This window comes from Geotrypetes seraphini, chromosome 17 (genome assembly GCF_902459505.1).
Source record: "Geotrypetes seraphini chromosome 17, aGeoSer1.1, whole genome shotgun sequence".
NCBI lineage: Eukaryota > Metazoa > Chordata > Amphibia > Gymnophiona > Dermophiidae > Geotrypetes > Geotrypetes seraphini.
In genome coordinates this window covers 40,068,351-40,096,224 of record NC_047100.1, presented here as the reverse complement: position 1 = coordinate 40,096,224, position 27,874 = coordinate 40,068,351, and the positions used below count along the sequence as shown (strand labels likewise).

Genomic DNA, 27,874 nt, shown 5'->3' with positions numbered 1-27,874 from the left:
ACAGTTTGAGACATACTGCTGTATAGTATTGTAATACTATGGCTGGGTGCCTGTATTTACACCCCCCCCCCCAGCATGAAAATTTACAGCAAATAGCATAGCACTTTTGTGGTTAAGTGTATACTTACATGCTAGCAGAACAACTAAATGCTATTCTGTAAGGGTATGTGTAAGTGGTAAAGCAAGTAAATATAAGGGAGCATACCAATGGGTGGAGCATGGGAGGGAAATGGAAAGGCTCTCACTTACATGGGAAACTGTAAGTAATGTGAGCTTTCAAGTTCTTATCGGATAACATCATCTACTCATGAGGACAATGATATTCTGATTGTCTTCAGATTAAGTATACTTTCATAATTCATTGGAGAGCTACTTCTATGTAGATAGATATTACTATGGAATCAAAAGAAAAAGGTGCAGGCTGATGAACTTACTTCATTCATCTCAGGGTTTTCTCTCTTCAGGTTTCCAGCAGCAGAGATTACAGTCTTTACAGCTCTCATTCCAAAGTCATAGTGATCCTGCAACAAACAAAATAAAATTTCAAGTAATATCTTGGAGTCAGACCAAAATGTGTGCTCATTGTAATACAGTAGATTTGGGGAGAAAAAGGCCAACTGATCTATCTATTTTACCATGTTTCCCTGAAAATAAGTCAGTGTCTTATATTCATTTGGGGCCCCAAAAAGGTACTAGGTCTTATTTTTAGGTAGGGCTTATTTTTTTCATGTACATGATCATCTCTCCCTTCCTTTCCTTCCCCCCAATTCTTCCTCTTTGCTTTCCCGCACATGTGCAACATCTTTCCTCCCCTCTCACCCATCCCCTTGTGCCTTCCCTCTGCAGCATCTTTCTATCCCTCCATCCCCCTGTGCAGCAGAACCCTTGCCCAGCTTCCATCCTTCCCTCCCATCCATTGTGCAAAACCCTTTGCCCAGCTTCCCCCCTTCCCTCCCTCATATCCCCCTGTGCATCAGAACCCATGCCCAGTTTCCATCCTTCCGTCCCTTCCATCAATCGTACAGCAGAACCCTTGAGCACCTGCTGCCGCCCGCCACCGAACCGCCAATGACCCTCCATCCTTCCCTCCCAACCAAGCCCCAGTGGGGGTTCGATGGTGTGGTGGGGAAAGCGCGGCTGCCTATGACTAGGGCTGTTTTTTGGGTGTAGGGCTTATATTAAGACCTACCTCCAAAATCATGCTAGGTCTTATTTTCGGGGAAACACAGTACCTAGTCATCTCCGTCTACACTCCAACAATAGACGCTTGATTACCTGTCAGATACCAATTTTTATCCAAGCTAGATTTTATTTATTTGGATTTAGTTTAAGCTTTTTTATTACTAGATCAAGGTGAATTACATGCAGATATAGTAAGAATTACAATCTAAGTTTATACCTGTGGCAATTGAGGGTGAAGCGACCTGCCCAAGGTTACAAGGAATGTCAATGGAATTTGAAACTTGACTTCCCTGGTTGCTTCTTCACTTCCTCAGTGTTTTGAAACTATCCTGGGAAGACGAGTATAAAAGATCCCAGACACAGTCTCACCCCCATGCTTCCATGTCCAGATTTTTTTTTTCTCCAAATTCTTTATTCATTTTTCATCTTACATCAAGTACACAATATTACATCATTTGAAACTTTTACACATGTCCAGTTTTAACACAAAGTATTTTAAAAATCTAAACTAGTAAGGCTGTTGCCTTTCAGGACAGTAATTGGCAACCACAAAACCGGCTGGCATCACCTTCGTTGGTTTCACTGCAGGCCTGACTTAACCTCTGGTGGTCCAGTGGTGAGCCAGTATAGGAGCAATCCCTCCTATCTGGCCAACTATGAACCACCCGCCTTCCTCCCTCCTCTCAGACCTCTACAGCCTACCTTGAAAACCCTGGTGGTCTAGCAGTTAACTGGAGCAGGAATGATTTTCCTGTGCAGAGTCCCTATTTGGAAACTGCTGAGGTAGACTGTAAAGGTGTTCTGAGACACTTTGGGGCAGTTCTATAACTGAGTGCTACAAATTACACAGGCCAACAGCATATTCTATAAGTTCATTTATGCACATAAGTGTTTTATAATATACAGTGTCCTCAACAAGTATTTGCCTACATTTAAGCACACCCACCTATGTCATGTCAATAAGAGGCATAAATGTGTCCAACAAGCACCTTAGCATTCTGTAAGTTACAAATGTAAATGTAACGTACATGCTCCACCCACGCTTTTCAAGATGATAAAGGGGATGGAACTGCTCTCGTATAAGGAAAGACTAACAAGGTTAGGGCTCTTCAGCTTGGAAAAGAGAAGACTAAGGGGAGATATGATTGAAATCTATAAAATCCTGAGTGGAGTAGAACGGCTACAAGTGGATCGATTTTTTCCCTCCATCAAAAACAACAAAGACTAGTGGACACTCAATGAAGTTACAGGGAAATACTTTTGAAACCAATAGGAGGAAATATTTTTTCACTCAGAGAATAGTTAAGCTCTGGAACGCAATGCCAGAGGTTGTGGTAAGAATAAGATAGCGTAGCTGGTTTTAAGAAAGGTTTGGATAATTTCCTGGAAGAAAAGTCCATATTCTGTTCTTGAGATAGACATGGGGAAGTCACTGCTTGCTCTGGATCAGTAGCATGGAATGTTGCTACTCTTTGGGTTTTTGCCAGGTACTAGTGACCTGGACTGGCCACTGTAAAGACAGGCTGTTCTCCCTTTGTGAATGCCTCCTTACATTTGCATGTTAAGGCAGTTGTAAATGGAAGTTTTAAAATAACAGTAGAAAAGGAAGTGGGAACACTGGAGTACTGCATCCAATATTGGTCGTCGTACCTTAAGAAGGATATGGCGATACTCGAGAGGGTTCAGAGGAGAGCGATATGTTTGATAAAGGGTATGGAAAACCTTTCATACACTGAGAGACTGGAGTACCTGAGGCTCTTTTCCCTGGAGAAGAGGAGAATTAGAGGAGATATGATAGAGACTTACAAGATCATGAAGGGCATAGAGAAAGTAGAGGGGGATAGGTTCTTCAAACTTTCAAAAACTACAAGAACAAGAGGGCATTCGGAAAAGCTGAAAGGGGACAGATTCAAAACCAATGCTAGGAAGTTTTTCTTCACCCAACGGGTGGTGGACACCTAGAATGCGCTTCCAGAGGGTGTGATAGGACAGAGTACAGTAGGGCTTGGACAATTTTCTGAAGGAAAAGGGGATACAGGGGTACAGATAGAGGACTGCTACACAGGTCCTGGACCTGACGGGCCGCCGCGCAAGTGGACTGCTGGGCACGATGGCCCTCTGGTCTGACCCAGCAGAGTCATTCTTATGTTCACTACACTGAAGATCACTGATGTAAGACCAACTTGGTTATTTCAGAAAAGGACACAAGCAGAAGCTGTGGACCCAACACAGAATTGTGTTTCAGCGTCTAAGGAACCCCTGCATCAGAGGTCACTCAGTCCAACTAACATCAAGATCACAAATCTTCAACAGTAAATAAAGAAAACCTAATAATAAAATTGACTAGTGCTGTTTTGTATAATGGTGAATACAAAGCCTGTAGAGCAATTTCCATGAAACATCTTCATTCAGAAAACAGGCTGGAGACAATCCATGAGACAAATAGTTTCAGATCAACGCCTGGTTCCTGTTCTTTGTTTGGAAAAAGCTATGGACAACACAGGTACAGTTTTCATATTCATTAGTCATTCTGCAGCAGTAAACATAGAATTTTTCTTTTTTCAACCATCTTTATTTTCTCTTCTTTATTAATTTCCAGGTACTTTAGTTAGATTGTGAGCCTTCGGGACAGTAAGGGAATTTTTTTAAGTACCTTCTTACTTCTCATTTATAATCTTAATGTATATTTTCTTCAAACCGCTTAGAACCTAACGGATGTAGCGGTATATAAGAAATAAATTACATTACATTACATAAACTACCTCCTTAGTGTTAATGAAGCTCTTATACTCAGTAGTGCCCCTTCCCTGCCCCCCCTTACCAAGTATGCGCTCCCTTCCCTTTCCCTTTTTAACCTCTCCGGTATGAGTAGCATGACCACATCAGTGTTTGCTCGCCCTTTGACGCACGTGACATCAGAGACCGCCAATGCTGAAACGAGCAGCAACCTTGCACCAGGTAAGTAAAAAAGGTACGGGGGAAGGCAAGTAGCATGCATGCGCAATAAGCAGAGGAGGTGGGCAAAGAGGAGGAGGAGGGGTGCGGTGCCCTTAGGAAGACTGCACCCTTCTTATTATGACACTACTTATGCTACTGCTCAATTGAAGCAGGTTTTTAGAGAGCTGGAAAATTAGAGAAGGAGGAAGCGGTCAAGAAAATAAAAAAAAAAAACTCATTAACTTTACAAGATGAGAAATGCCTAAGGGAAAATAAATTTGAACTGAGCAGATGAATAACAAAGAATAGAAAACAATCGTTATGGGGAACAGGCTCAAAGAAGTACTGCTCCATGTCCAACAGGAAAACTAAAGCCATCTGGTGACATGTGAACTTTGAGAAATTTCAAGAGATTGGGAGAAATGCTTTTCAACATGGACTATTAGTGCTGACTGTGTAAGACATACTGAAGGTAAATCAATGGCAACCTCAGGCAGGTGAAAGAGAAGGATTAATTAGAAGGCAAAACAATGGATAATAAAGTTCCTTACCTGAGAACTGAGCTGCTCGGATGACAACTTGAATGTAGTGGTGATTTTCTTAGCAAGGACTTTAGCATTATTGAAACCAAAGGAATAAAGCGAAATTTCCGCAATCATGGCATAATCTGGGACCATCATAGCAACAGGACGGAAGAGAGCCTATAAAATAGCACAAGACCATCATAACTGAGAGGATGATATTTAAAGTATCCTTTTGCCTCTCAGACAGCAAAGTAAAAGCAGATGTTATTTATGATGAAAGATATGACTTTTATGTTGATTTTAATGCTTTTATGTATTGGATTATACATATTATATATAAAGAAATACAAGCTCACAATACCTGCCCTTCCCTTCATACCCAATATTCCATTCAGAGTTTCCCTCTGAAAATCAATTTACAGACAGGAAATTTCTCCCTTAATGTACAGCCTTTTCTGCATACAAATCAGATCATATATTATAAATCTTTATTCATTTTTTTTATGTCACAACAAGTGTTTCAATAAACTCACTAGAAACTTGAACATATACACTTGATCATCTCATATATTAACATCAAATTTAACATTTCATTAGAAAATTAATGTTATATAAAGTTATAATATTATGCAAGAAATTTAATTTTATATAATTCTTATTGAATATAACAATCCCCTTTCCCTCCCTCCCTCCCAATCAATAATACATAAATTTAACTTTATTGTAAATTCGTTCAAATATTGGATTAGTAAGTAATAATCGGAATTAAAAGCCCACCCCCTTCCCTTCTATTCAAATATCTTATCTTGGGAAAAGTTAATCATTCATTAGGAGAAATCTGTTAACGGTCTTTAGATTGTTCAATTTTTATTCATGGGGAAATTTATTATTCTTTACAAAAATCTTTTAATGGTCCCCATATTTTTTGAAATTTATTCATATATCCTTTATGTGTTGCAATAGCGAGTTCCATTTTGTATATATGGCATACAGAATTCCACCAAAACATATAATTCAATCTATCATGTTGTTTCCAGTTGAATGTGATTTGTTGTATTGCTATTCCAGTTAGAATAAATAAAAGTTTGTTATTATTTGATGATATTTGACTTTTTTTCCTCATTGTTGTTCCATATGTCAAGGCTATTGGATTTTCTAGCATCCTATTAATTTGGGGCCAAATTGATTTCCAGAATGTTAAGATGAATGGACAAAAGAATATAAGATGGTCTAATGTCCCAATTTCAGTATGACAGTGCCAGCATCTATTAGATTTAGAGCTATCAATTCTATGTAAACGTGTAGGGGTCCAAAATGCTCTGTGAAGAAGAAAAAACCAAGTTTGTCTCATAGATGCTGACACCGTACATTTTAGCCTCCAAGACCAAAGTCGTGGCCATTGAGATGCACTAATTTGGTGTTTTATCTCAATGCTCCAAATGTCTCTAAGACCATTTTTAGGTTTTTTATTTATAAATCCAGATATTATTTTATACCACTGTGCGGCTTTATGTCCTATTGAGTCCATCTGGAAACATAAGAATTCTAAACTGTGATATTTAGCAAGGTTTTTCCATTCAGGGAACCCTTCCTGAATAGATTGCTTCAATTGCAACCATTTAAAATATTGTGTTTTATTAAGACCAAATTTATGTTGCAATTGTGAAAACTCCAGCATCTTATCATTTTTTATTACATCGTCCAAAATACGAATGCCTGCTGTCACCCAATGTTTCCAGATGACTTTAAAACCGCCAATTTTGATCTTGGGGTTTAGCCATATTGTTTGAGTAGTTGATTTATTAATTGGAATTTGAGTTAAATTACTTATGTATCTTAGAGTTTTCCATGTATCCATAAATATTTTATGATCTTTGTATAACCTTGGCATTTTGATACTAATTACATGACTCAGACGTAATGGAAATATAAGTCTCCATTCCAGCCAGAACCAGTCTGGAATATTATCAGTGGGCTCTGGGAGGATCCAATACATACCATGACGTAAAATATAGGCTTGATGATACCTATAAAAGTTGGGAAAATTTACCCCTCCCTCCTTAATTGGTTTTTGCAGCGACACTAAAGCAATTCTTGGTTTTTTATTAAGCCAAATAAATTTTGTCAAAATTCTATTTAATTTTGTATAGAAAGATTCTTGAAAGAAAACTGGTATCATCCCCATTTGGTAGCAAACTATAGGCAAAATCATCATTTTAACGGTTTGTACTCTTCCCCACCAAGATAAATGTAAAGGATTCCATTGCTCACACAGTTCTGTCACTTTTTGTATTAGACATTTTTCATTAATTTTCATTGTCTCATCTACTGTTTTTGTTATCCAAATTCCAAGATATTTAATAGATTCTTCCTTCCAAACAAAAGAGAATGTATCAAATAAACCTTTTGTACAATATACATTTAGAGGAAGAACTTCTGATTTATTCCAGTTAATTTTATATCCTGAAAAACTTCCAAATTTCTCAATTAGTTCGAGTAGATATGGAATGGTAGATTCTGGATTCCTCAAATATAATAACAAATCGTCTGCATAAGCAGATATTTTATATTCTCTGTCTGAATGAGGAATACCTTGTATCTCCTTTGCTTGTTGGATAGCTAATATTAAGGGTTCTAAAACAATATCAAACAGCAAAGGAGACAAGGGACATCCTTGTCTAACTCCTCTCTGTAGATTAAATTTTTCTGAAAAAGTATTATTGATATATAATCTTGCAGAAGGGGAGCTATACAATGTTTGTATCATTTGTATGAATCCAGTACCTATACCAAACCATTGCATTGCCTGATACATAAAAGGCCATTCTACTCTATCGAAAGCCTTTTCTGCATCTAATGAAACAGCAAAAGTAGGCTCATTCATTTTCTTTGTTAAATATAGCATATGGAATGTTAATCTGGTATTGTGAGATGAATGTCTTTGAGCAACGAATCCTGTTTGATGCATACCTATAATGTGGGGGAGAGCATTAGCCAATCTTAATGCAAGTATTTTTGCTAATAATTTTCCGTCTACATTTATTAAAGATATTGGCCTATAGTTTGAGACCAATGTGGGATCTTTATTAGGTTTTGGCAAAACAATAGTTAAAGATTCTGCTATAGTGCCATTAATATAACCTTTATTGAGTTGGTATTGATAAAGATTTAATAAATAGGGTAGTATAAAATTTTGAAATGTTTTATAGAACTCCACCGTATATCCATCACCACCTAGAGCGGATCCAACTCTAAGGGATTTCAAAGCTGTTCCTAATTCTTTTAGTGATATTGGCACTTCCATACTTCGTTTTATATGTTCAGGAATTTTTGGACCCCTTAACATTTTCAAAAATTCTAAACCATCTTTTTCTTTATTTATATAAGTCTCGGAAGAATAAAGAGATTTATAAAATTTTAGGAATTGTTTTAAAATGGGTTCATTTTGTGTATATATATCACCATTTTCATCTTTTATAGCAATTAGTTTTGTTTTCCTTTTTTTTGCTTTAAGATAATTTGCCAATATTCTTCCCGTCTTATTTGAGTTACCATAATACAATGTTTGTTGAGAGAACAAATCTTTCCTAATCATTTTAGATGAGATCTCATTATATTTAACTTTTAGTTTTAATAATTCTTGTTGAGTAGAATATTCCCATTTTTCTATAAGTTTTGATTCCAAATTTTTAATCTCTTTTTCTAAGATCAAAAATAGTTTTTTATTTTGTTTTTTAATGAAAGCCGAATAAGAAATTATTTGCCCTCTAATTGATGCCTTAAAGGCATCCCATAGAGTTTCTCTATTAATCTCATCTTTATCATTTATTTGAAAAAATTCTTTCATTTTTGTTAGAAGATTTTCACAAAAAATTGGATCAGTCAACAATGTATTATCCAACTTCCAAATTGGTCTATTGTTATTTTGTTCAATAATTTTAATTTTAATCCATACTCCACCATGATCAGATAAAATAATAGGATCAATGGCGGCCTGTGTCACCAGTTGTGCTAGTTGATTTGACGTAAAAATATAATCTATTCTTGAAAAAGAATTATGAACATGAGAACAAAAAGAAAATTCCCGACCATCAAAATGAAGTGTTCGCCAAATATCTATTAAATCGCAAGATTGAATTAAATTTTCTAATCCCATAGATTTCATTACTCTACTTGGGTTTTTATCTAATAAAGGATCCATTACAGCATTGAAATCCCCAGCTACTATAAGATTTGTAGTAGCCAGTGGCAAAATCAGTTGTTGAAGAGTTTTAAAGAATTCATTTTGGTTCGAATTAGGGGCGTATATATTAAACAACGTCATGGTAGTATTTCCCATTTTCATTTCTACAATTACCCATCTTCCATGAATATCTGAAGCTTTTAATTTGAATGAAGCAGAACATTTTCTATTAACTAAAATAGCAACACCCGCTTTTTTCCCTATAGCTGGTGAGAAAAAACAGTGTTTGACCCAACCACCTTCTAGCTTATTAGATTCTATATGTGAGAGGTGGGTCTCTTGTATGAAGCATATCTGTATTTTGCCTTTTTAAAAATGATAATGCTTTTTTCCTTTTTATCATATGATTTAGACCATTAACATTTATTGACATTATTTTAAGATCCATTTATCTTTTTAAATTTTTCAGTAATTAAATAATATATATTTTTAATAAAAATAAAATTTTCCCAGTATTTTAAATATTTTATATCTTTTCCCTCATTTATACCCATATTTTCTTTATATAACTTCCCTTTATTCCCTCCCATCCCTCCCTTCCCTCCCTTATTAATTACGAAAACTTGGATACGCAGATTGAGGTTAGATTTAGATAACTCCTTCAAGCTATTAATAATTTATCTAAAGTACTACCTTGAATTTCTCTATATTTGTAAAAAAAATTTTTTTCTTTTTTCCTGAATCAAAAAAAACAATTTTGGTCATTTTTAAAATATAAAAGATTAATTTCTTTATTTGTATTTCTTTAAGTTTATAAGAATGACTTATTCCAAATGAAATAATATCTATCATATTTTTGTATTTTTTTTTTTCCCCTTTCCCTTTTAAATATGATAAAATATATTCATTCTTTACATTACTTATTTTTCAAATATCAAATATCAAACTATGTTGTTTTTAAAACCATCAATTATAAAATTTTTTTTTTTTTTTGGATCTTTTCAATGTGATGAATTATTGTCCCCTTGGAAAGCTTACAAACCTGGGTATGAGTGGTGACAAAAGTATCATGTTGAAGGCATCCAGACTCAGTCTTTCCTTTACGAAACTGCAATAGCAGCCTCCAGCACGGGTAGCCCCCTCGTTTCTTCCTAGATGGACTTCAATTTTCTATAAGCCTTGGTAGCAGTGCCATCTAGTATGGCCCCCCGTGTCAGAAACCGCCATCACAGCTCCGCAAAAGAGGGGGTTATTTTATTCATACTGGGGATGCCAGATTCTTTTACTACCAAACAGAAAAAGGGAGAACTGGATTTATTGTAAATTACATTTTTTCTATATTAAGAATGAATATAAAGTTCAAAATTTTATTCGGAAATTTTGCGTTTCAATATAAATTCTTTTTGTAAATATTTTCTAATGTAACCTATCTGAAACGCATTGTAATGGATTTGAAACGCAAGTTTTACCGGAAGTACCGCCCTTCATTGAAAATCTTTCGAGTAAACCAATCATTACATGTTGTTCTCCCTTTTTCTATAATCATCTTCGTGATTGAAGGATAATTCTCTTTCTCTTCATTACTCCGCCCTCACTATTTTCAACCAATCAGTGCATCTTTCAGTCTTTTGTTTAAGAGAAAAACTTCCTTCGTCACCATTCGAAGACGGATCTCTGTCCAGTTTTCATTCCTGCATGTAAGTCTATTCTATTTAGAATTCTAGAATTAATTCTTGCGTTTTCATCAGGTTTTTATCTTCTCTTTGCTTTCCATGAAGAATGTTATTCAAATTTTTAATTCGATCCCTGTGTGTTCTTTTTCCGTTGCCTTGAAAGTTTCAAATCTTCAACCGATGTTTTTTTTTAAAAAGTTCCTTTTCCATATTGAAAGTCTCGCAATCCATATAAAATATATAAGTTTATATTTTTATATAGTAGTCATCAAAAGTCTTTAAATTGTCATTGGTTGTTCTTGTTGAGTTAAGAATTCTTGCAGTTTTATAGGATCCGTAAAGTTTTGTGTTTTGTTGGCAATGGTAACCTTCATTACCGCTGGGTAAAGAAGCCCAAATCTGGCTCCTAGAGATCTCAGTTGGGGTCTCATGTCTAGGAATTGTTTTCTTCTTAATGCTGTTTCTTTCGCAAAATCTGGGACTATATGTATTTTTGAGTCCTGACATTTGAGATTCTTGTATTCCTTAGCTAGTTGACATATTTCAATTGCTTGTTGATGCCTTAAAAGTTTAAATATCAAAGTTCTTGGACCCGTTTGAGTGTTGTTTCTTTGTGTTGGAATCCTGTGTGCTCTTTCGATTTCTAGTTCTGTTTTAAATTTTAGTGGCAATATTTTGGGTAGAAATTTTTCCAGAAAGGCAATCGGGTCATTTTTTTCCACTCCTTCCGGTAATCCAATTATTCTCAAATTATTCCTTCGTTCGCGATTTCGGCTGTCTTCAAGATTTTTTTTTATTTCTGTCACTTCTTTCCATATGATTTTGCTATGTCTCATATCTATGTTTAATTGTTCTGTATTATCTTCCAATGTTGAAATTCTGTTTTCTGTCATGTCCACTCTTTTAGTAAGTATTGCGGCTTCTTCTATCGCTTTTTGTAGTTTTTTATTACTATCTAAGACAATTTCTTTTATTTGTCTCAGTTCTTCCATAACGTCAAGATTTTTTTCTGTTGGCAGCGGGGTTTTAGAGGGTGTACCTGGCTCTGGTTTCGACCTCTTGTTGCTTCCAGATATTCCGGCTCCCAAATCAGCTTTATTTTGTTTTGTAGAAGTCATGCTGTAATTTATTTTAGTATTTTCTTAAAAATATTGGTAGTTTTTCTTATATATATGCTTGTCTATGTGGAGCTACTCGTTTATCCAACCATCCGAGTTCGCGTCCAAGCCACGCCCCCATACAAATCAGATCATATATTATAAATCTTTATTCATTTTCTTATGTTACAACAAGTGTTTCAAATAAACTCATTAGAAACTTGAATATACACACTTGATTAACTCACATATTAACATCAAATTTAACATTTCTTTAGAAAATTAATATTATATAAAGTTATAATATTATGCAAGAAATCTAAATTTATATAATTCTTATTGAATATAATAATCCCCCATCCCTCCCTCCCTCCCAATCAATAATACATAAAATCAACTTTATTGTAAATTCATTCAAATATTGATCTAGTATGTAATAATCAGAAATAAAATCCCACCCCATTCCCCTCTAATCAAATATCTTATCATGGGAAAAGTTAATCATTCATTACAGAAATCTGTTAACGGTCCCCAGACTTTTTGAAATTTACTCATATAGCCTTTTTGTGTTGTAATGGTGAGTTCCATTTTGTATATATGGCATACAGAATTTCACCAGAAATTGTAGTTTAACATGTCATGTTTTTTCCAATTATATGTTATTTGCTGTATTGCTATTCCAGTTAAAATAAACAGAAGTTTGTTGTTGCTTGCCGAAATTTGACTTCTTGCTCTCATAGTTGTGCCAAATAAAATAGTATCATATGTCAAGGCTACCGGATTTTCCAACATCCTATTGATTTGAGGACAAATTGCTTTCCAGAATGATAAGATAAATGGACAATAGAATAAAAGGTGGTCTAATGTCCCGACTTCAACATGACAGTGCCAGCATCTATTAGACTTAGAACTATCTATCTTTTGTAAACGAACAGGGGTCCAAAAAGCTCTATGTAAAAGAAAAAACCAAGTTTGTCTCATAGATGCTGACACCGTACAAATCAGATCATAATCTGAAAGGGGGGAGGGAGTTGGAAATAATGTTACATATTATGTTATACTATGATATATAATATGTGTATATTTTTTATTGAAAATATGTTGAAAGGCAGGTGGTAGGGGGGGTTATTGATTTTACTAAATGTTTATATGGCAGATATCAAAGTGCTATTCTGGAATAATTTGTTGTAATATATTCTTTTATGCACTTCTTGTTTAATTTGAAAATGAATAAAGAATTAAAAAAAAAAAAGATCATAATCTGAAGGTATAGTACAAATTCTCTAAGACAGTGTTTCTCAACTCGGTCCTGTGGATATCCTGAAAATCTGACTGGCAAGGGGGTATTCCAGGACTGAGTTGAGAAACACTGCTCTATGGCATATCACCTAATTTACTACATACACCCTTCCTCCCCCCCCTTTATGAAGCTGCGTTAGCGTTTTTTATCACTGGCCGTGGCAGTAAAATTTTCTGATGCTCATGGGAATTCTATGAGCATTGGAGCTTTTATTTCCATGGCCAGCGATAAAAAGACACTAACGCAGCTTCTTTTTAATCATTTTCCTCATTTTATCATAGATGCCTTTTCGAAAATGAAATGGCTCTACTGTAGATTTCTTTTGTGATATCATTCCCGGTATCAGCTCAAATTTGGCCATGTTATGATCATTGTTTCTCAGTGGTTCCAACACAGTTAACTCCTGTAATATGCCTTGCATTCCACTAAGAACCAAACACAAAATAGCTCCTCCTCTTGTTGGTTCCCAGACCAGTTGCTCCAAGAAGTAGTCATTTATGATGTCTAGGAATTTTACCTCCCTAGAACTCCCCCGATGTAAGATTTAGCCAATTAATGTTGGGGTAATTGAAATCACATATACATAAAAAGACTATCTCCTTCAGCTGAGGTAGAAAGTGAGCAACACACAAAACAAGGTGGAGAAAAAAGCCTCACAACCAGTCAAGGAACTCATCAAAACAGCAAAAGCTGTAAAACAAGCGAGTCCTTAGTTCATCATAGGCAAAAAAACCCTCCACCGCCACAAGTGTTAGTTCACTTTCTATCCAACAGCAGGAGTGGCAAGTATAGAAAAGCAGATGAAGAAAAATGGATCACTTCTTAGAGATGCCAGGTAACATGGGAAGGCAAGTGCTGAATTAAATACAGTCCTTATAACAACTTGACCAAATCAGCTGTAAAAGAACAAATGTCCAGCAACATAGAAAAAAGTCCCAAATACTTAGCTTTCACAAGTTCCATTCATCCAAAGCTGAGAAACTATTCAGAAGGGCTCAGTCCAAATTCAGTCATTCATGTCCATTCCACATGAATTCAAGTCAAAGTGCCATGCGAATGTGCATTGACCAATTGAAAATCCCTAAAGGAGTACCCCGTTTCACTTGCATGTCTTCAGGGGGGTAAGACAGAGTTAGCACATCTTCAAGAAGTGTGGCCAAAGAAGGAAACTACTCCTACACATTTTCCACAAAAGCCAAGATTTTCAAAGTTCTTATGTCTTCTTTTTTTTTTTTTTATAAATCTTTATTCATTTTAAATCTTTCAACAAGATTTAATTATCAACAGATAAATTATCTGGTTAACTTTTACCAAAAATGCCTAGGATAAATATCAGCCCCTTACTTTGTTAAAATACAAAAAGGCAATTGGGAAAGTAATATTACCTAGAATTCAATTAGAAGTTAAAGTTGAAGTATTCACTCACTTTCAGGTTATCAGGTAATTCAGTGCGACCGGCATATCCAGGATTCATGGTGATAAAGACAGCACAGGAGGCCACCAGTGGTATCTCAACACCTTCAAACATGAAGCGATTCACCTGAGGAATTAGATGTATGTTTTAGAAATAAAACAACAACTGAAGAATGTATGAGGAAACCAAAGAAGTTATCCTGCCGCTATATCGGGCGATGGTACGCCCGCATCTGGAATACTGCGTTCAATACTGGTCGCCGTACCTTAAGAAGGATATAGCGACACTCGAGAGGGTCCAGAGAAGAGCAACAAAAATGATAAGGGGCATGGAAGGCCTCTCATATGCTGAGAGGCTGGAGAAACTGGGGCTCTTTTCTCTGGAAAAACGGAGACTTAGAGGGGACATGATAGAAACTTACAAGATCATGAAGGGTATAGAGAGGGTGGAGAGGGGCAGATTCTTCAGACTGGCGGGGGAAACAAAAACAAGAGGGCACGCAAGAAAACTGAAGGGAGACAGATTCAGAACAAATGCTAGGAAGTTCTTCTTCAGCCAGTGGGTGGTGGATACCAGGAATGCGCTTCCGGGGGAGGTAGTAGAGCAGAGTACGATTTTGGGTTTCAAAAAGGGGTTGGACATGTCCTAAAGGAAAAGGGGATTGAGGGGTATAGCTAGAGGGGTACTATAAAGGATAAAATGTCTTAAGTGAAAGAACACTACAGGTCATGGACCTGGGGGGCCGCCGCGGGTGCGGACTGCTGGGCACGATGGACCTATGGTCTGACTTGGCAGAGGCGATGCTTATGTTCTTATGTTATGTTCTTATGAAAGATCTTGAAGCAACATGGGTCTTTTTGTGTTTTATATTTCTTTATTCATTTTAAATCTTACAACAAGTGTACAATAAATCCATTCATTAATATACAATTTCACTTGAAATTCTGCAATTTTCACACAATAAGAATTTACCCTCCATCCACCCCTCTAAAACATATTTATAAATAATTATCACATAATATAATAACTATATCAATCATTTTTAATCATCTTTGAAAATCAAAAACCCACCCTCCCACCCACCATACATATATATTAATTATTATTTTCAACATGGGTCTTTTATTCCAAGCTACTTGGTTATGTCACCCAGTGCTGGTCTTTCTATTCTTTTTGTCTAGCTCAGCCATTAGAAATGTCCTGGTATCAGTATGTCTCACTAGTTCCTTCCACCATCAGGCGACTATTAAATCTCTCTCTTCAATTCCAGAGAAGATAGTAAAAAATATTATAAAAGAATAAAATTATAGAACATATAGAAAAACATGATTTAATGGATCAGAGTCAGCATGGGTTCAGCCAAGGGAAGGCTTGCCTCACCAATTTGCTTCATTTCTTTGAAGCTAAGAATAAACATGTGGATAAAGGTGAGCCAGTTGATGTAGGAGGCAATGCTCTGTTGTGAATTAGGAATTGGTTATTGGACAGAAAACAGAGGACAGGGTTAAATGATCAATTTATCAATGGAGCAGAATGAATAGGGAGTGCCGCAGGAATCTGTACTGAGATCGGAACAATAAGTGAGGTGATTAAATCTGCAGATGACACGAAAATGTTCAACTTATTAAAACACATGCAGCCTATGAAAATTTGCAGGAATACCTTAAGAAATTGGAATAGTGGGCAAACTACAGATGATTTTTAACTGTGGACAAATGCAAAGTGATGCACATTATGAAAAAAAATCCTAATCATAAGATACCAGATGCTAGAGTCCACCTTAGGGGTCAGCATCCAAGAAAAAGATCTAGGTGTCATTGTTGACAATGCGCTGAAACCTTCTGCCCAATGTGCAGTGACAGCCAAATATGCAAACAGGATGTTAGGAATTGAGTATTACGTTTAATTCTGGTCACTGTATCTGAAAAAGATATAGCAGAATTAGAAAAAGTTCAAAAAAGAGTGACCAAAATGATAAAGGATTTGGAATTCCTCTCATATGAGAAAAGGCTAAAGAGGTTAGAGCTCTTCAGCTTGGAAAAGAAACAGCTGATGGGAGATACAGTCGACTCCACCTAAGTGCACGTTGGTTAAACTAAACTAAACTTTAGGTTTATATACCGCGTCATCTCCACGGAAGTGGAGCTCGACACGGTTTACAGGAATTAAAATAGAGAAAGGAACTCCAATGGGAGGAAGAAGGGCTGATAGATAGGAAGGAAAGAGGGCTTTGAATAATGGGGGATAGGGGAGTGGTTACATTTTGGAGAAAAGCCAGGTTTTCAGATGTTTTCTGAAGTGTTGGAGGGAGGTCGAACTCCGAAGATGGGCGGAGAAGCTGTTCCACAGCTCGGTGATCCTGAAGAGGAGGGATGTTCCAAGTTTTCCTGTATGGGAAATGCCATTTAGAGATGGGAAGGATAGTTTAAATTTCTGAGTGGATCTGGTGGAGTGAGTACTCGAGAGCCAGGATAGTGGAAAGAGGGGAGGAAGGATGCCGTGAAGAGATTTGAAGGTGAGACAGGCGCACTTGTAGCGAACCCTGAGGGTGACTGGGAGCCAGTGAAGTTTAGACAGAAGCGGGGAGACATGGTCGAATTTGCCCTTTGTGAAGATTGGTTAAGCGCATGCTTCGGTTATCCACAGCCTACCACCATGGTCCTGTTTTTTTGGGGTTTTTTTTACATTAAAGTCAATGGACGTAAACTCTGGATAATTGCAATTCTGATAAGCACACAATCCGCTTATGCGCACTGATGTTATAGGTTCCACCTCTATGCGTTCACGTTATGTTCACTCCAGTTAAAAGCAATCACATTCTCATGTTGATGAGCTACGAAAGAAGTTATCCTGCCATTGTATTGGGCGATGGTACGTCCGCATCTGGAGTACTGCCTCCAATATTGGTCGCCGTACCTTAAGAAGGATATGGCGTTACTCGAGAGGGTTCAGAGGAGAGCGACACGTCTGATAAAAGGGATGGAAAACCTTTCATACGCTGAGAGACTGGAGAAACTGGGTCTCTTTTCCCTGGAGAAGAGGAGACTTAGAGGGGATATAATAGAGACTTACAAGATCATGAAGGGCATAGAGAGAGTAGAGAGGGACAGATTCTTCAAACTTTCAGAAAATAAAAAAACAAGAGGGCATTCAGAAAAGTTGAAAGGTGACAGATTCAAAACAAATGCTAGGAAGTTCTTCTTTACCCAACGTGTGGTGGACACCTGGAATGCGCTTCCAGAGAAAGTAATAGGGCAGAGTACGGTACTGGGGTTTAAGAAAGGATTGGACAATTTCCAGCTGGAAAAGGGGATAGAAGGGTATAGATAGAGGATTATTGCACAGGTCCTGGACCTGTTGGGCCGCCGCATGAGCGGGCTGCTGGGCACGATGGACCTGAAGTCTGACCCAGCGCAGGCATTGCTTATGTTCTTATGGATCAGCAGTCTAGGCCTGGCCAGGTGTTCGAACTTTTGAAACTGCACCATGGCATCTCGTGGAGAAAAACCTTTGTCTTTGGCTTAACGTATCAATGTCTTAAAGAGACTTGACCAATGGGAGAGTCAGGTCTCTATTGCAAAACATTGCAGTTTTCATCCTAGCCAGATTTCTCAGATTCACAAAAAAAAAAAAAAGCAAGTTATATTGAAATACTGGCAAAACAACAGCAATTCTACCAGGAAACGGAAAAGAATTAGGAAGGCTAGAGATGTTTAACAAGCATTGCTGCAATAGTTTGCTGAAGCTAGTCATCAACTGCCAATCAGTGGGCCTCTGCTGATGGAGAAAACAGCACAGCTATCCGAAGAACTGGGAGTAGAAGACTTCAAAGCAACAAACGGATGGCTAGAGAGGTGGAAAGTTCGTAACGGCATAAAATTTAAGCAGCAGTATGGCGAAAAACAAGACGGTGATGAGTTTGGTGCAGAAAGATGGGCCATGGAAGTGTTGCCATCAGTCATTGGTGGATATGAACCATGAGACGTTTTCAATGCCGATGAGACGGGCCTGTACTGGCATGCCATCCCTGATGGAACATTGGCTTTCAAACGTAGCAAAACTGTTGGCTTCAAGGTGCCAAAGGAACAATTGACATTGCTGCTTATTTGCAATATGGATGGTAATGAAAAGCTCAAGCCACTGGTGATTGGGAAGAATTGAAATCTTCGGTGCTTCAAAAACATTAACTGTCTGCCTGTTGAATATGAAAGCAACAAAAACACATGGATAACGGAGACACTGTGGATTGAATGGTTGCAGAAGCTTGAAAATCTGATGAGAAGGCTTAGGAGACACATTGTAATGCTGTTTGATAACTGTGCAGCACACAGTAATTATGTACGTCTAACCAACATCAAACTCGTGATTTTGCCACCAAACACGATCTCTTTGATGCAACCGATGGTCCAGGAGATAATTGCCAACTTCAAACGTCATTACAGGTCGCTCATCCTAAGATATATAATGGCAATGATTGATGCAAGCACAGAATCCAGCCTCCGAGCTGCTGAGCTCGCGAGAAAAAGGACAGTGCTCGACTCCCTTCAATTGGTACAGGAGGCGTGGAGTCGAATCTCATCATCAACGATTTCAAATAGCTATCGATGGGCGAGCGTCATTCACACATCTGATTAGACAACTGAAGCTGACACTTCGTCCATTAAACTCCAGTTGGACTCTAGCCACAATAGTTTGAGCTGTATGTTGCCGTTGACAACAATGTGCTCACATCATCTGGCCACTGTGGAAACAGGATACTGGGCTAGATGGACCACTGTTCTGATCATGCTCATGCTTAGCACCATCTAAGTGGTGTTAGGCATCGCTATGCATACTAATTTAGGTACACCTTATTTATGCCAGGGTTTCCGTGGCACATAAGTTATGTGCACAAGAATGACTATGTTAAAAACAGATACATAAACTGAAAATACTCTCCTAACCACTCCCACTTTTAGGTAGGCGCTCTGGACTAGGCACATACTAGAGAATGAAATGGTGGATGTTACCCGCAGCTAGCTGCGAATAGCTGCGGTAACCCGCAAAAATGGTGGAGGGGGGAAAGGTGCTCACCGCAGGTATGGGGACAAGGCCATCCACCACCCCATGGAGCGGTGAATGGCCTTGTCCCCACAGTTAAGGGAGGGAACGCGTGCGGTCACCGATTGCACACGGCCCCCCTCCCTCCTTATCTATCTATCTCCCTCTCTCCTCCTTACATTTGTAGCACGGTTTTAAGGTTTCAGAGTACTTGTTGAAGTTGACGGAGCGTACCCTAGAACGGTGGATTCCGCAATTACCTCTTCTGGGAGGGCATTCCAGGTTTCCACCACTCGTTGCGTGAAGCAGAACTTCCTGATATTTGTCCTGAACCTGTCCCCCCTTAGCTTTAGTCCATGTCCTCTTGTCTGTGTCACATTGGACATTGTAAATAGTTTTTTATCCTGCTCTAGTTGATCGATTCCTTTCAGTATTTTGAAAGTCTCGATCATATCCCCTTGCAGTCTCCTCTTCTCAAGGGAGAACAATCCCAGTCTCTTAAGTCTTTCCTCGTATTCAAAATTCTCCATGCCCTTTATTAGCTTCGTTGCTCATCTCTGCACCCTCTCAAGTACTTTTAAATCCTTCTTTAGGTATGGAGACCAATGTTGGACGTAGTATTCCAAGTGTGGTCTGACCATCGCTCTATAAAGCAGTAGTATTACTTTTTCCGATCTACTCGTGATTCCCTTCTTTATCATGCCTAGCATTCTATTTGCGTTCTTCGCTGCTGCCGCACATTGCACCAACGGCTTCAGGGTCCTATCGATTAATACGCCCAGGTCCCTTTCCTGTTCGTTTTTTCCCAGAGTTGCACCTGACATACTGTACTTGTGTTCCTTATTTTTTCTGCCTAAGTGCATGACTTTGCATTTTTCCACATTAAACTTCATCTGCCAATTATCTGCCCAATTTTCCAATCGGCTCAAGTCGCTCTGGAGTTCCTCACTGTCCTTCTGTGATTTGATTTCCTGGCATAGCTTTGTGTCATCTGCGAACTTGATGATCTCACTAGATGTTCCATCCTCCAGGTCATTTATGAAGATATTAAATAAGATGGGCCCTAGTACTGAGCCCTGGGGCACACCGCTAGTCACAGTCTGAGAATTTCCCATTTATGCCCACTCTCTGTCTTCTGTTCTCCAGCCATTTGCCTATCCATCTTAGTATGTCTCCTTCTATTCCATGGTCTTGCAGTTTCCTGAGGAGTCTTACATGTGGAACCTTGTCGAATGCTTTCTGAAAATTCAAGTATACAATATCCACCGGTTCTCCGCTATCAATTTGCCTGTTCACTGTCTCAAAAAATTGAAGTAGGTTCGTCAAATATGACTTCCCCTTCCTGAATCCATGTTGGCTGGCTCTCATCAGGTCAGCTGTTAATTGCCAACAGTGAGTGCCAATTAAACCTATTAATCAATTAAGTTAGGCATCTACATCAGCAAGGTGCCTAACTTTAAGTAGACTTTATAGAATTTGGGGCTTTGTGTCTCAATTAGCGCATACTCTCAAGCCAGCAAGTTAGTGAGTGCTTACAGCATGCTCTAATTCACAGGCTAACTGCGTATCACAGTTTAGTAAAAGAGCCCCTGAAATATACAAAGATACATGCAGACACAGGGTGAGACAAATGCTGATAAAGATAAGCAAATGCATGCAATCACATATATGGAATAAACATACAAAGAAATATAGGCAAGTCTTACCCTTTGCTGCTGGGCCTTCTGAATGGTTGTAATCTGTTGAGCCACAACAGACAACACTTCAATATCAATCCGATTAAATTCATCAAAACAAGCCCATGCTCCGGAACTGTGCAGAGAAAAAAAACACATGATAAAACAAAGCAATGAAAGGCAGAAATGGTAGAAAAAAAATAAACTAAGATAAAATGAGAGAGATGATGATACAGTAAGATAATAGAAAAGGTTGCTGTCTCTACAAGTATATCATCATTTTATCTCATACAGCATATAAAGCCACATTGCATATCGATGCCTTTATTTTTAAAATGGCTAGTGTTTATACATCTAATCTTTATGTACGAGTCATTAAGGCAGTGATTTTCAACCTTTTCATCTTGTGGCACACTTACAAGGTGCAAAAATTGTCAAAGCACACCACTGGAAGCTAATCTTTACCTGCCTGTCCCCGCTAAGATTCACTCCACCATCCCACAAATAATCTCTTCCTTCTCCACCTGTACCTGTAACCTTCAGAAGTAGTTATTTCACTTTATTATGCTACTGAAATATATTAGAGGCTCTTGGCAGAGACCCATTTACAAAGTATAAGGTTCATAATCAAAATGGAATACGTCTAAAAACCCTTGGGACAATCAAAAAGACAGGTGTTCCAAGTGCCGATAATCAAAACGGGTTTTAGACGTATCTAAAAGCAGCTTAGCCTTTTCACTGCTGCTGTACGGCCAGAATGAAAAGGAGAAATTAGGTTCTTACCTGCTAATTTACTTTCTTTTAGCTTCTCCAGACCAGTAGAGGTTAACTTTACGAATGGGTATATATCTAATCATGACCAGCAGGTGGAGACTGAAAACAAAACTTTGGGACAGTATATACTATCCTCCCTTCTCTATTTCCCTCAGTCTGCCGAATAGCCAAGCAGAACCAAGAACTGGAAAACAGGAAGAAAACAATACTCCGAACAGGAGTAACAAATAACATACCCAAATGCTGTTGGAAAATGCAGAGGAGAAATACCCGAAGGAAAATGTCCCCACAGCTCGCCAGCTAAGCCAGCCGAGCCACAGCCGCTGTTCTTTAATTCTCCCCGGCCCTAGAAAAATACTAGAACCCGCAGCAAAAAACAAAAACTGCCCGCGAAAACAGCCCCAACAACAACAACAACAACAGACAGGGTGGGGACCTCTACTGGTCTGGAGAAGCTAAAAGAAAGTAAATTAGCAGGTAAGAACCTAATTTCTCCTTCTTTAGCACTCTCCAGACCAGTAGAGGTTAACTTTACGAATGGGACGTACCAAAGCAGTCCCTCTCACGGGCGGGACCCCCGAAGGGCCGATACCAGAACACGCTCACCGAACACCGCGTCCCGACGCGCCTGAACATCTACCCGATAATGTCTAACAAAAGAATACAAGGAGGACCAAACCGCAGCCTTACAAATATCCACCGGAGGCACGAGCGACGACTCAGCCCAAGAAGCCGCCTGACCCCGAGTGGAATGAGCCTTGAGAAACTCTGGAACAGGCTGCTGTTTCAGAAGATAAGCGGAAGCAATCGTCTCCTTGATCCAGCGCGCAATAGTAGCCTTAGAAGCGCCAGCTCCCCGACGAGGACCAGCCAGGAGGACAAAGAGATGATCGGACTTCCGGAATTCCTGGGTCCGCTGCACATCAGAGCGAAGGACCCGACCGACATCCAACTTGCGCAGCTGCCGTTGCTCAGAAGAGCCCTCCCGACCACCCAAGACCGGGAGAACCACCGATTGATTGACATGAAAAGGAGAAACAACCTTCGGCAGAAAGGAAGGAACAGGCCGCAAGACGACCCGCTCCCTAGACAACTCCAAGAAGGGAGCCCTACAAGAGAAAGCCTGCAGCTCAGAAATACGCCTAGCAGAAGTAATGGCCACCAAAAAGACCGCCTTCAAAGTAAGGTCCTTCAAAGAACAGTTGTCCAAGGGCTCGAAAGGCGGGCGCACCAAAACAGAGAGAACCAGATTAAGATCCCAAGAGGGAACCGAGGGCCGTAGGGGAGGCCTAAGCAACTTGGCCGCCCGCAGAAACCGAATCACATCAGGAAGAGCCGATAAACGCTGACCTGACACCAACCCTCGAAAGGTCGACAGGGCCGCAAGATGAACCCGGAGAGAAGACCAAGCCAGGCCTCTATCCAGGCCATCCTGCAAGAACTCTAGAATGTTAGGCAGAGAAGCGCGAAAAGAGGTCACTCCCCGCGCCCGACACCATTCCTCAAAGGGACGCCAAACCCGCACATAAGCCCGAGAGGTAGAAAGCCTCCGGGACCCCAACAGTGTAGCGATCACCTTGTCTGAATATCCCTTCTTGCTAAGGCGACCCCTTTCAAGAGCCACGCCGTAAGACAGAAGAGAGACGGGTCGAACAAGGGAATGGGACCCTGCATCAGAAGGTCGTCCGAGAGAGGCAGAGGAAGAGGAACCGCCACCAGGTGCCTCACCAGATCCGCATACCACGGACGTCGAGGCCAATCCGGAGCCACCAGCACCACCAAACCCGGATGGTGAACAATGCGAAGAAGCACTCTGCCCACCAGCGGCCAAGGAGGGAACACATACAACAGCCCCTCCGTTGGCCACGGCTGGACCAGAGCATCCAGACCCTCGGCCAGCCCTTCCCTGCGACGACTGAAGAAGCGGGGCACTTTGGCGTTGCCACTCGTGGCCATCAGGTCCATCAGGGGCTGCCCCCAATCTTGCACTATCAACCGAAACGCTCCGGCGCCGAGAAACCACTCTCCTGGATCCAGGAAGTGACGACTGAGGAAGACTGCCTGAACATTTTCTACCCCGGCTATATGAGAAGCCGAGAGGTCCAGAAGATGGGACTCCGCCCAAACCATGAGCCGAGCCGCCTCCTGCGCCACAGGAGTGCTCTTGGTGCCCCCCTGACGATTGACATAAGCCACCGCCGTGGCATTGTCCGACAGGACTCTGACCGACTTGCCCAGCAAAAGGGAGTGGAAAGCTAACAGCGCCAGCCTGACCGCTCTGGTCTCCAACCCGTTGATCGACCAGGAGGCCTCCTCCGCGGACCAGGTGCCCCAAGCTGAGTGGCCCATAAACTGAGCCCCCCAACCGAGGAGACTCGCATCCGTAAGGAGCACCGTCCACTGCGGGAGATCCAGACCCACCCCCTGAACCAGGTGAGGGGTCCGGAGCCACCAGCGCAGACTGCAGCGCGCCAAGCCTCGCAGGGGAACCGGAACATCCAAATCTTGCCTCCGGGGAGACCACCTCCGGAGCAGAGCATACTGAAGAGGACGCATGTGGGCCCGCGCCCACCTCACCACGTCCAGGGACGCCGCCATTGACCCCAGGACTTGGAGGAAATCTCGCGCCCGAGGACCCCGGGACGCCAAAAGCAGGCGAATCTGAGATTGCAATTTGCTCACCCGGGCCTCTGGAAGGAAGACCTTCCCCAAGGAGATGTCGAACATAACCCCAAGGCACTCCAGACGCTGAGCCTGGACCAACCGACTCTTGGAAAGGTTGACCACCCAGCCCAGCGACCGGAGAAACTCCACCACCCGAGCCGTAACCCGGGAGCTCTCCTGCAACGACTTTGCCCGAATCAACCAGTCGTCCAGGTAGGGGTGAACCAGGATGCCCACCGACCGCAAGGCTGCCGCGACGACCACCATTACCGTGGTGAACGTCCGAGGAGCCGTGGCCAGACCAAAGGGAAGCGCACAGAACTGAAAGTGCCGCCCCAAGATCGCAAAGCGAAGGAAGTGCTGATGAGAGGCCCGAATTGGAACCTGCAAGTAGGCCTCCGTCAGATCGAGAGACGTAAGAAACTCCCCCGGCTGAACCGCCAGAATGACCGACCGCAGCGTTTCCATGCGGAAAGACGGAATCTTGAGAGCTCTGTTGACCCCTTTCAAATCCAGGATGGGCCGAAAGGTCCCCTCCTTTATGGCCACCACAAAGTAAATGGAGTACCTGCCGGTGCCCCACTCCGTAGGGGACACCGGCACCACTGCCTCGAGATCTAGCAAACGCTGAAGGGTCTGACGAAAAGCCTGCGTCTTCCATGGAGTCTGACATGGAGAAGCGAGGAAAAGGTCCGGCAGAGAGCGGGTAAACTCCAGAGCGTAACCGTCCCGCACCACCTCAAGGACCCACTGATCGGACGCGATCTCGGCCCATTTGGGGAAAAATTTGCGCAGCCGGGCCCCCACCGGAACCAAAGGGGGCGCCGGCAAGGAGTCATTGCGCAGGACGGGAAGCGGGGGAACCGGCGGAGGGATTCCCTGCCCCCCGACGGGCCCCCCGAAAGGGCTGCATGCGCTGGAAGAACCGACCCCGGGAAAAACCCTGAGCCGGGAAAGAAGCAGCCCCACGCCCCGGGCGATACTTGCGAAATTCCCGCAAACGCCCCCGGGCAGCCCCACACCTAGACGCAGGGCGGGCACGGTCCTCAGGCAGACGGGGCACCTTCGAGTCCGTCAGAGTCTGAATCAACTCCTCTAATTCCTCTCCAAACAAAAAGACCCCCTAAAGGGAACTTTAGTAAACTTAGCTTTGGACGCAGAATCCGCCGCCCAAGCGCGCAGCCACAAAATACGCCGCGCGGCCATGCCATAGACTTAGCCGAAATCCGCACCAAGTCATAAAGAGCATCTGAGAGGAACGAGGCAGCCATCGCAATCTTCGCTACCTCCTGATCCACTAGAGACCAGGCATCAGACTCCCGATCCAGGACACGCTCAGCCCACCGAAACACGGCGCGAGCGACTAGCTCCCCACAAACAGCCGCCTGGACCCCAAAGGCAGAGACATCAAAATCATACTTAAGAAGAGTCTCTAACGCACGCGCCTCCGAGACCCTAAGAGCAGAACCGTCCATAACAGGCACGGTATGCCGCTTAGGAAGTGCCGAGACCACCGCGTTCCCCATTGGCGAAATTAAGGTAGCCCTACCTCCCTCCGGGACGGGATACCCAAGAGCCAAGGCGCACACCAAACGAAACTGCGCCCATAGGCCACTGCGCCAACACAAAATCCCGCAAATCCTGACGCACAGGAAAAGAGCGGGAACCAGGACAGACCCCCTGAAGCAGAGGGGCCCCCATACGCGGGGTCTCCGGCGGCGCCACTGCAAAAATGCAGCACCAAGGAGACCTGCTACACAGGTCTAAAAGCTCATCCCTCTGAATAAAAAAGCGCACCACGGACGCATCTGCTCTGGAAGACGGGAAACCCGCCGCCCCGCTGCCAACAGGCGTCCCCCCTAGAGGATCCTGGAAGCCCGCCAAAGCAGCCAGGTCCTCAACCAGGCCAACACGCTCCTCCGCCCACCAATTCGCAATCCAAGCCCCCCCGCGGGCGCTTGGAAGAGGGAGGAGGAAGAGGGGACGCCAAACGAAAAGAGGGAGGCAAAGCCATAGGGGGCGCGGAGGGAAACCCCCCCCGAAACCCCCCAGGCGCACGTGGGACCCCCAAAAGTCCGCACAAAGAAAGAAAATAAATTGGGGGCAAAAAACCCCTGGGGGTCCCCAGGGACTCCCTGCCCCAGCAGGGGTCCATGCTGAAACCTGCCCCTGTGTTCGCCATACAGGGGGAAGGTCACCTGAGGTTGCAGACAAAATGGAGGGGCCAGACAAAGAAAATGGCGAAGTTGCCGCCAAAAATGCTCCCTCCATGGCCTGTAGCGGCTGAGAAGACTGAACAGTCTCAGCCGCTAAGACAGGCAAGTCGGCATCAGCTGTCAAAAAATCAGCTGAGAGGGAATCCTTCGGGGAATCCCTCCGTGGGCGGTTGTGGAAGACCGGGCTTCCCCACTGCTCCAAGCCGACTCGCGAGGCACCATCGGCGGGGAGCTCTGGGCGCCTGCAGCCGCTGCCGACGGAGCTCCACCACCTCACCGACCCAAACCGCCGAGTTCAGGCCGGCCGCGAGTGCCTCGCGGCTGGACTAAAATTGTGGCCTACTCCCCCGGAGAAGGGCACAATTGCTCCAGACGCGACCTAGCTATAAAAAAGTGCTGGTTACATGAAAAAATACAGTAAAATACAGTTTTCTTAAAGGGAAACAACCCTTCAGACCAGCACTACCTCAGGATTTTTTTTTTTTTACAGAACAGACTCCACAGGCTCTCGAAGCAATATGCCTTGCTTGACTTAGGGGGCAAGGCTTACTGCTGAGGCTCCTCTAAAAAAATGTGGGGAGGTGGAGGAAGTGGGGGGAGGGACCCCGCTCGTGACCCGCCGGGTTTGACACCCCCGAGGTCGGACGAACCCCCAAACAGAGTCCGCCCAAGCTCCGTCCGGCTAAAAACAGGGACAATAAACCCCCTAAACAAATTCCAACAGCCCTACCAAGGGAGATGGGTACAGATCACTCAACACCTGCTGGAGACTGAAAGAAGACTGAGGGAAATAGAGAAGGGAGGATAGTATATACTGTCCCAAAGTTTTGTTTTCAGTCTCCACCTGCTGGTCATGATTAGATATATACCCATTCGTAAAGTTAACCTCTACTGGTCTGGAGAGTGCTAAAGAAGGGGCATTTTTGAAGGAGTGGTTAGGGCAGGAGGTAGGCGGGATGTGGGCCGACCTAGACTTAAGTCATCCTGCAGCAATAATCGAAAGTTTAATAAGACTGTCTAGACGGAACTTATATGTTGTGACTTAGGCAATCTAAAAATAGGTCTAAGTGCCCAGAAGATATCCAAAGTGAGCAGATAACTACTGCAAGGCCAAAATACAGACCCTCATACACTTCCCCAGTGATCACTGATTCCCACACCGCCATAAAATTTGGAATAAAAAAGTACATATCT

The 27,874-nt window shown here is 41.9% G+C and overlaps 1 protein-coding gene across 6 annotated transcripts in view; it reads right to left on the bottom strand.

The window, feature by feature from the left end:
- DNAH1 (dynein axonemal heavy chain 1) overlaps window positions 1-27,874 on the bottom strand; it is an 813,109-nt gene that overhangs the window by 349,232 nt on the left and 436,003 nt on the right. For all 6 annotated transcript variants that reach the window (XM_033926650.1, XM_033926656.1, XM_033926654.1 and 3 more), the window contains 4 exons: window positions 21,057-21,162; window positions 14,323-14,436; window positions 4,671-4,820; window positions 435-521 (listed from right to left, as the gene is read on the bottom strand). In XM_033926650.1, coding sequence (XP_033782541.1) covers window positions 435-521; window positions 4,671-4,820; window positions 14,323-14,436; window positions 21,057-21,162 — 457 coding nt within the window. The remainder of the gene's footprint in view (window positions 1-434; window positions 522-4,670; window positions 4,821-14,322; window positions 14,437-21,056; window positions 21,163-27,874) is intronic.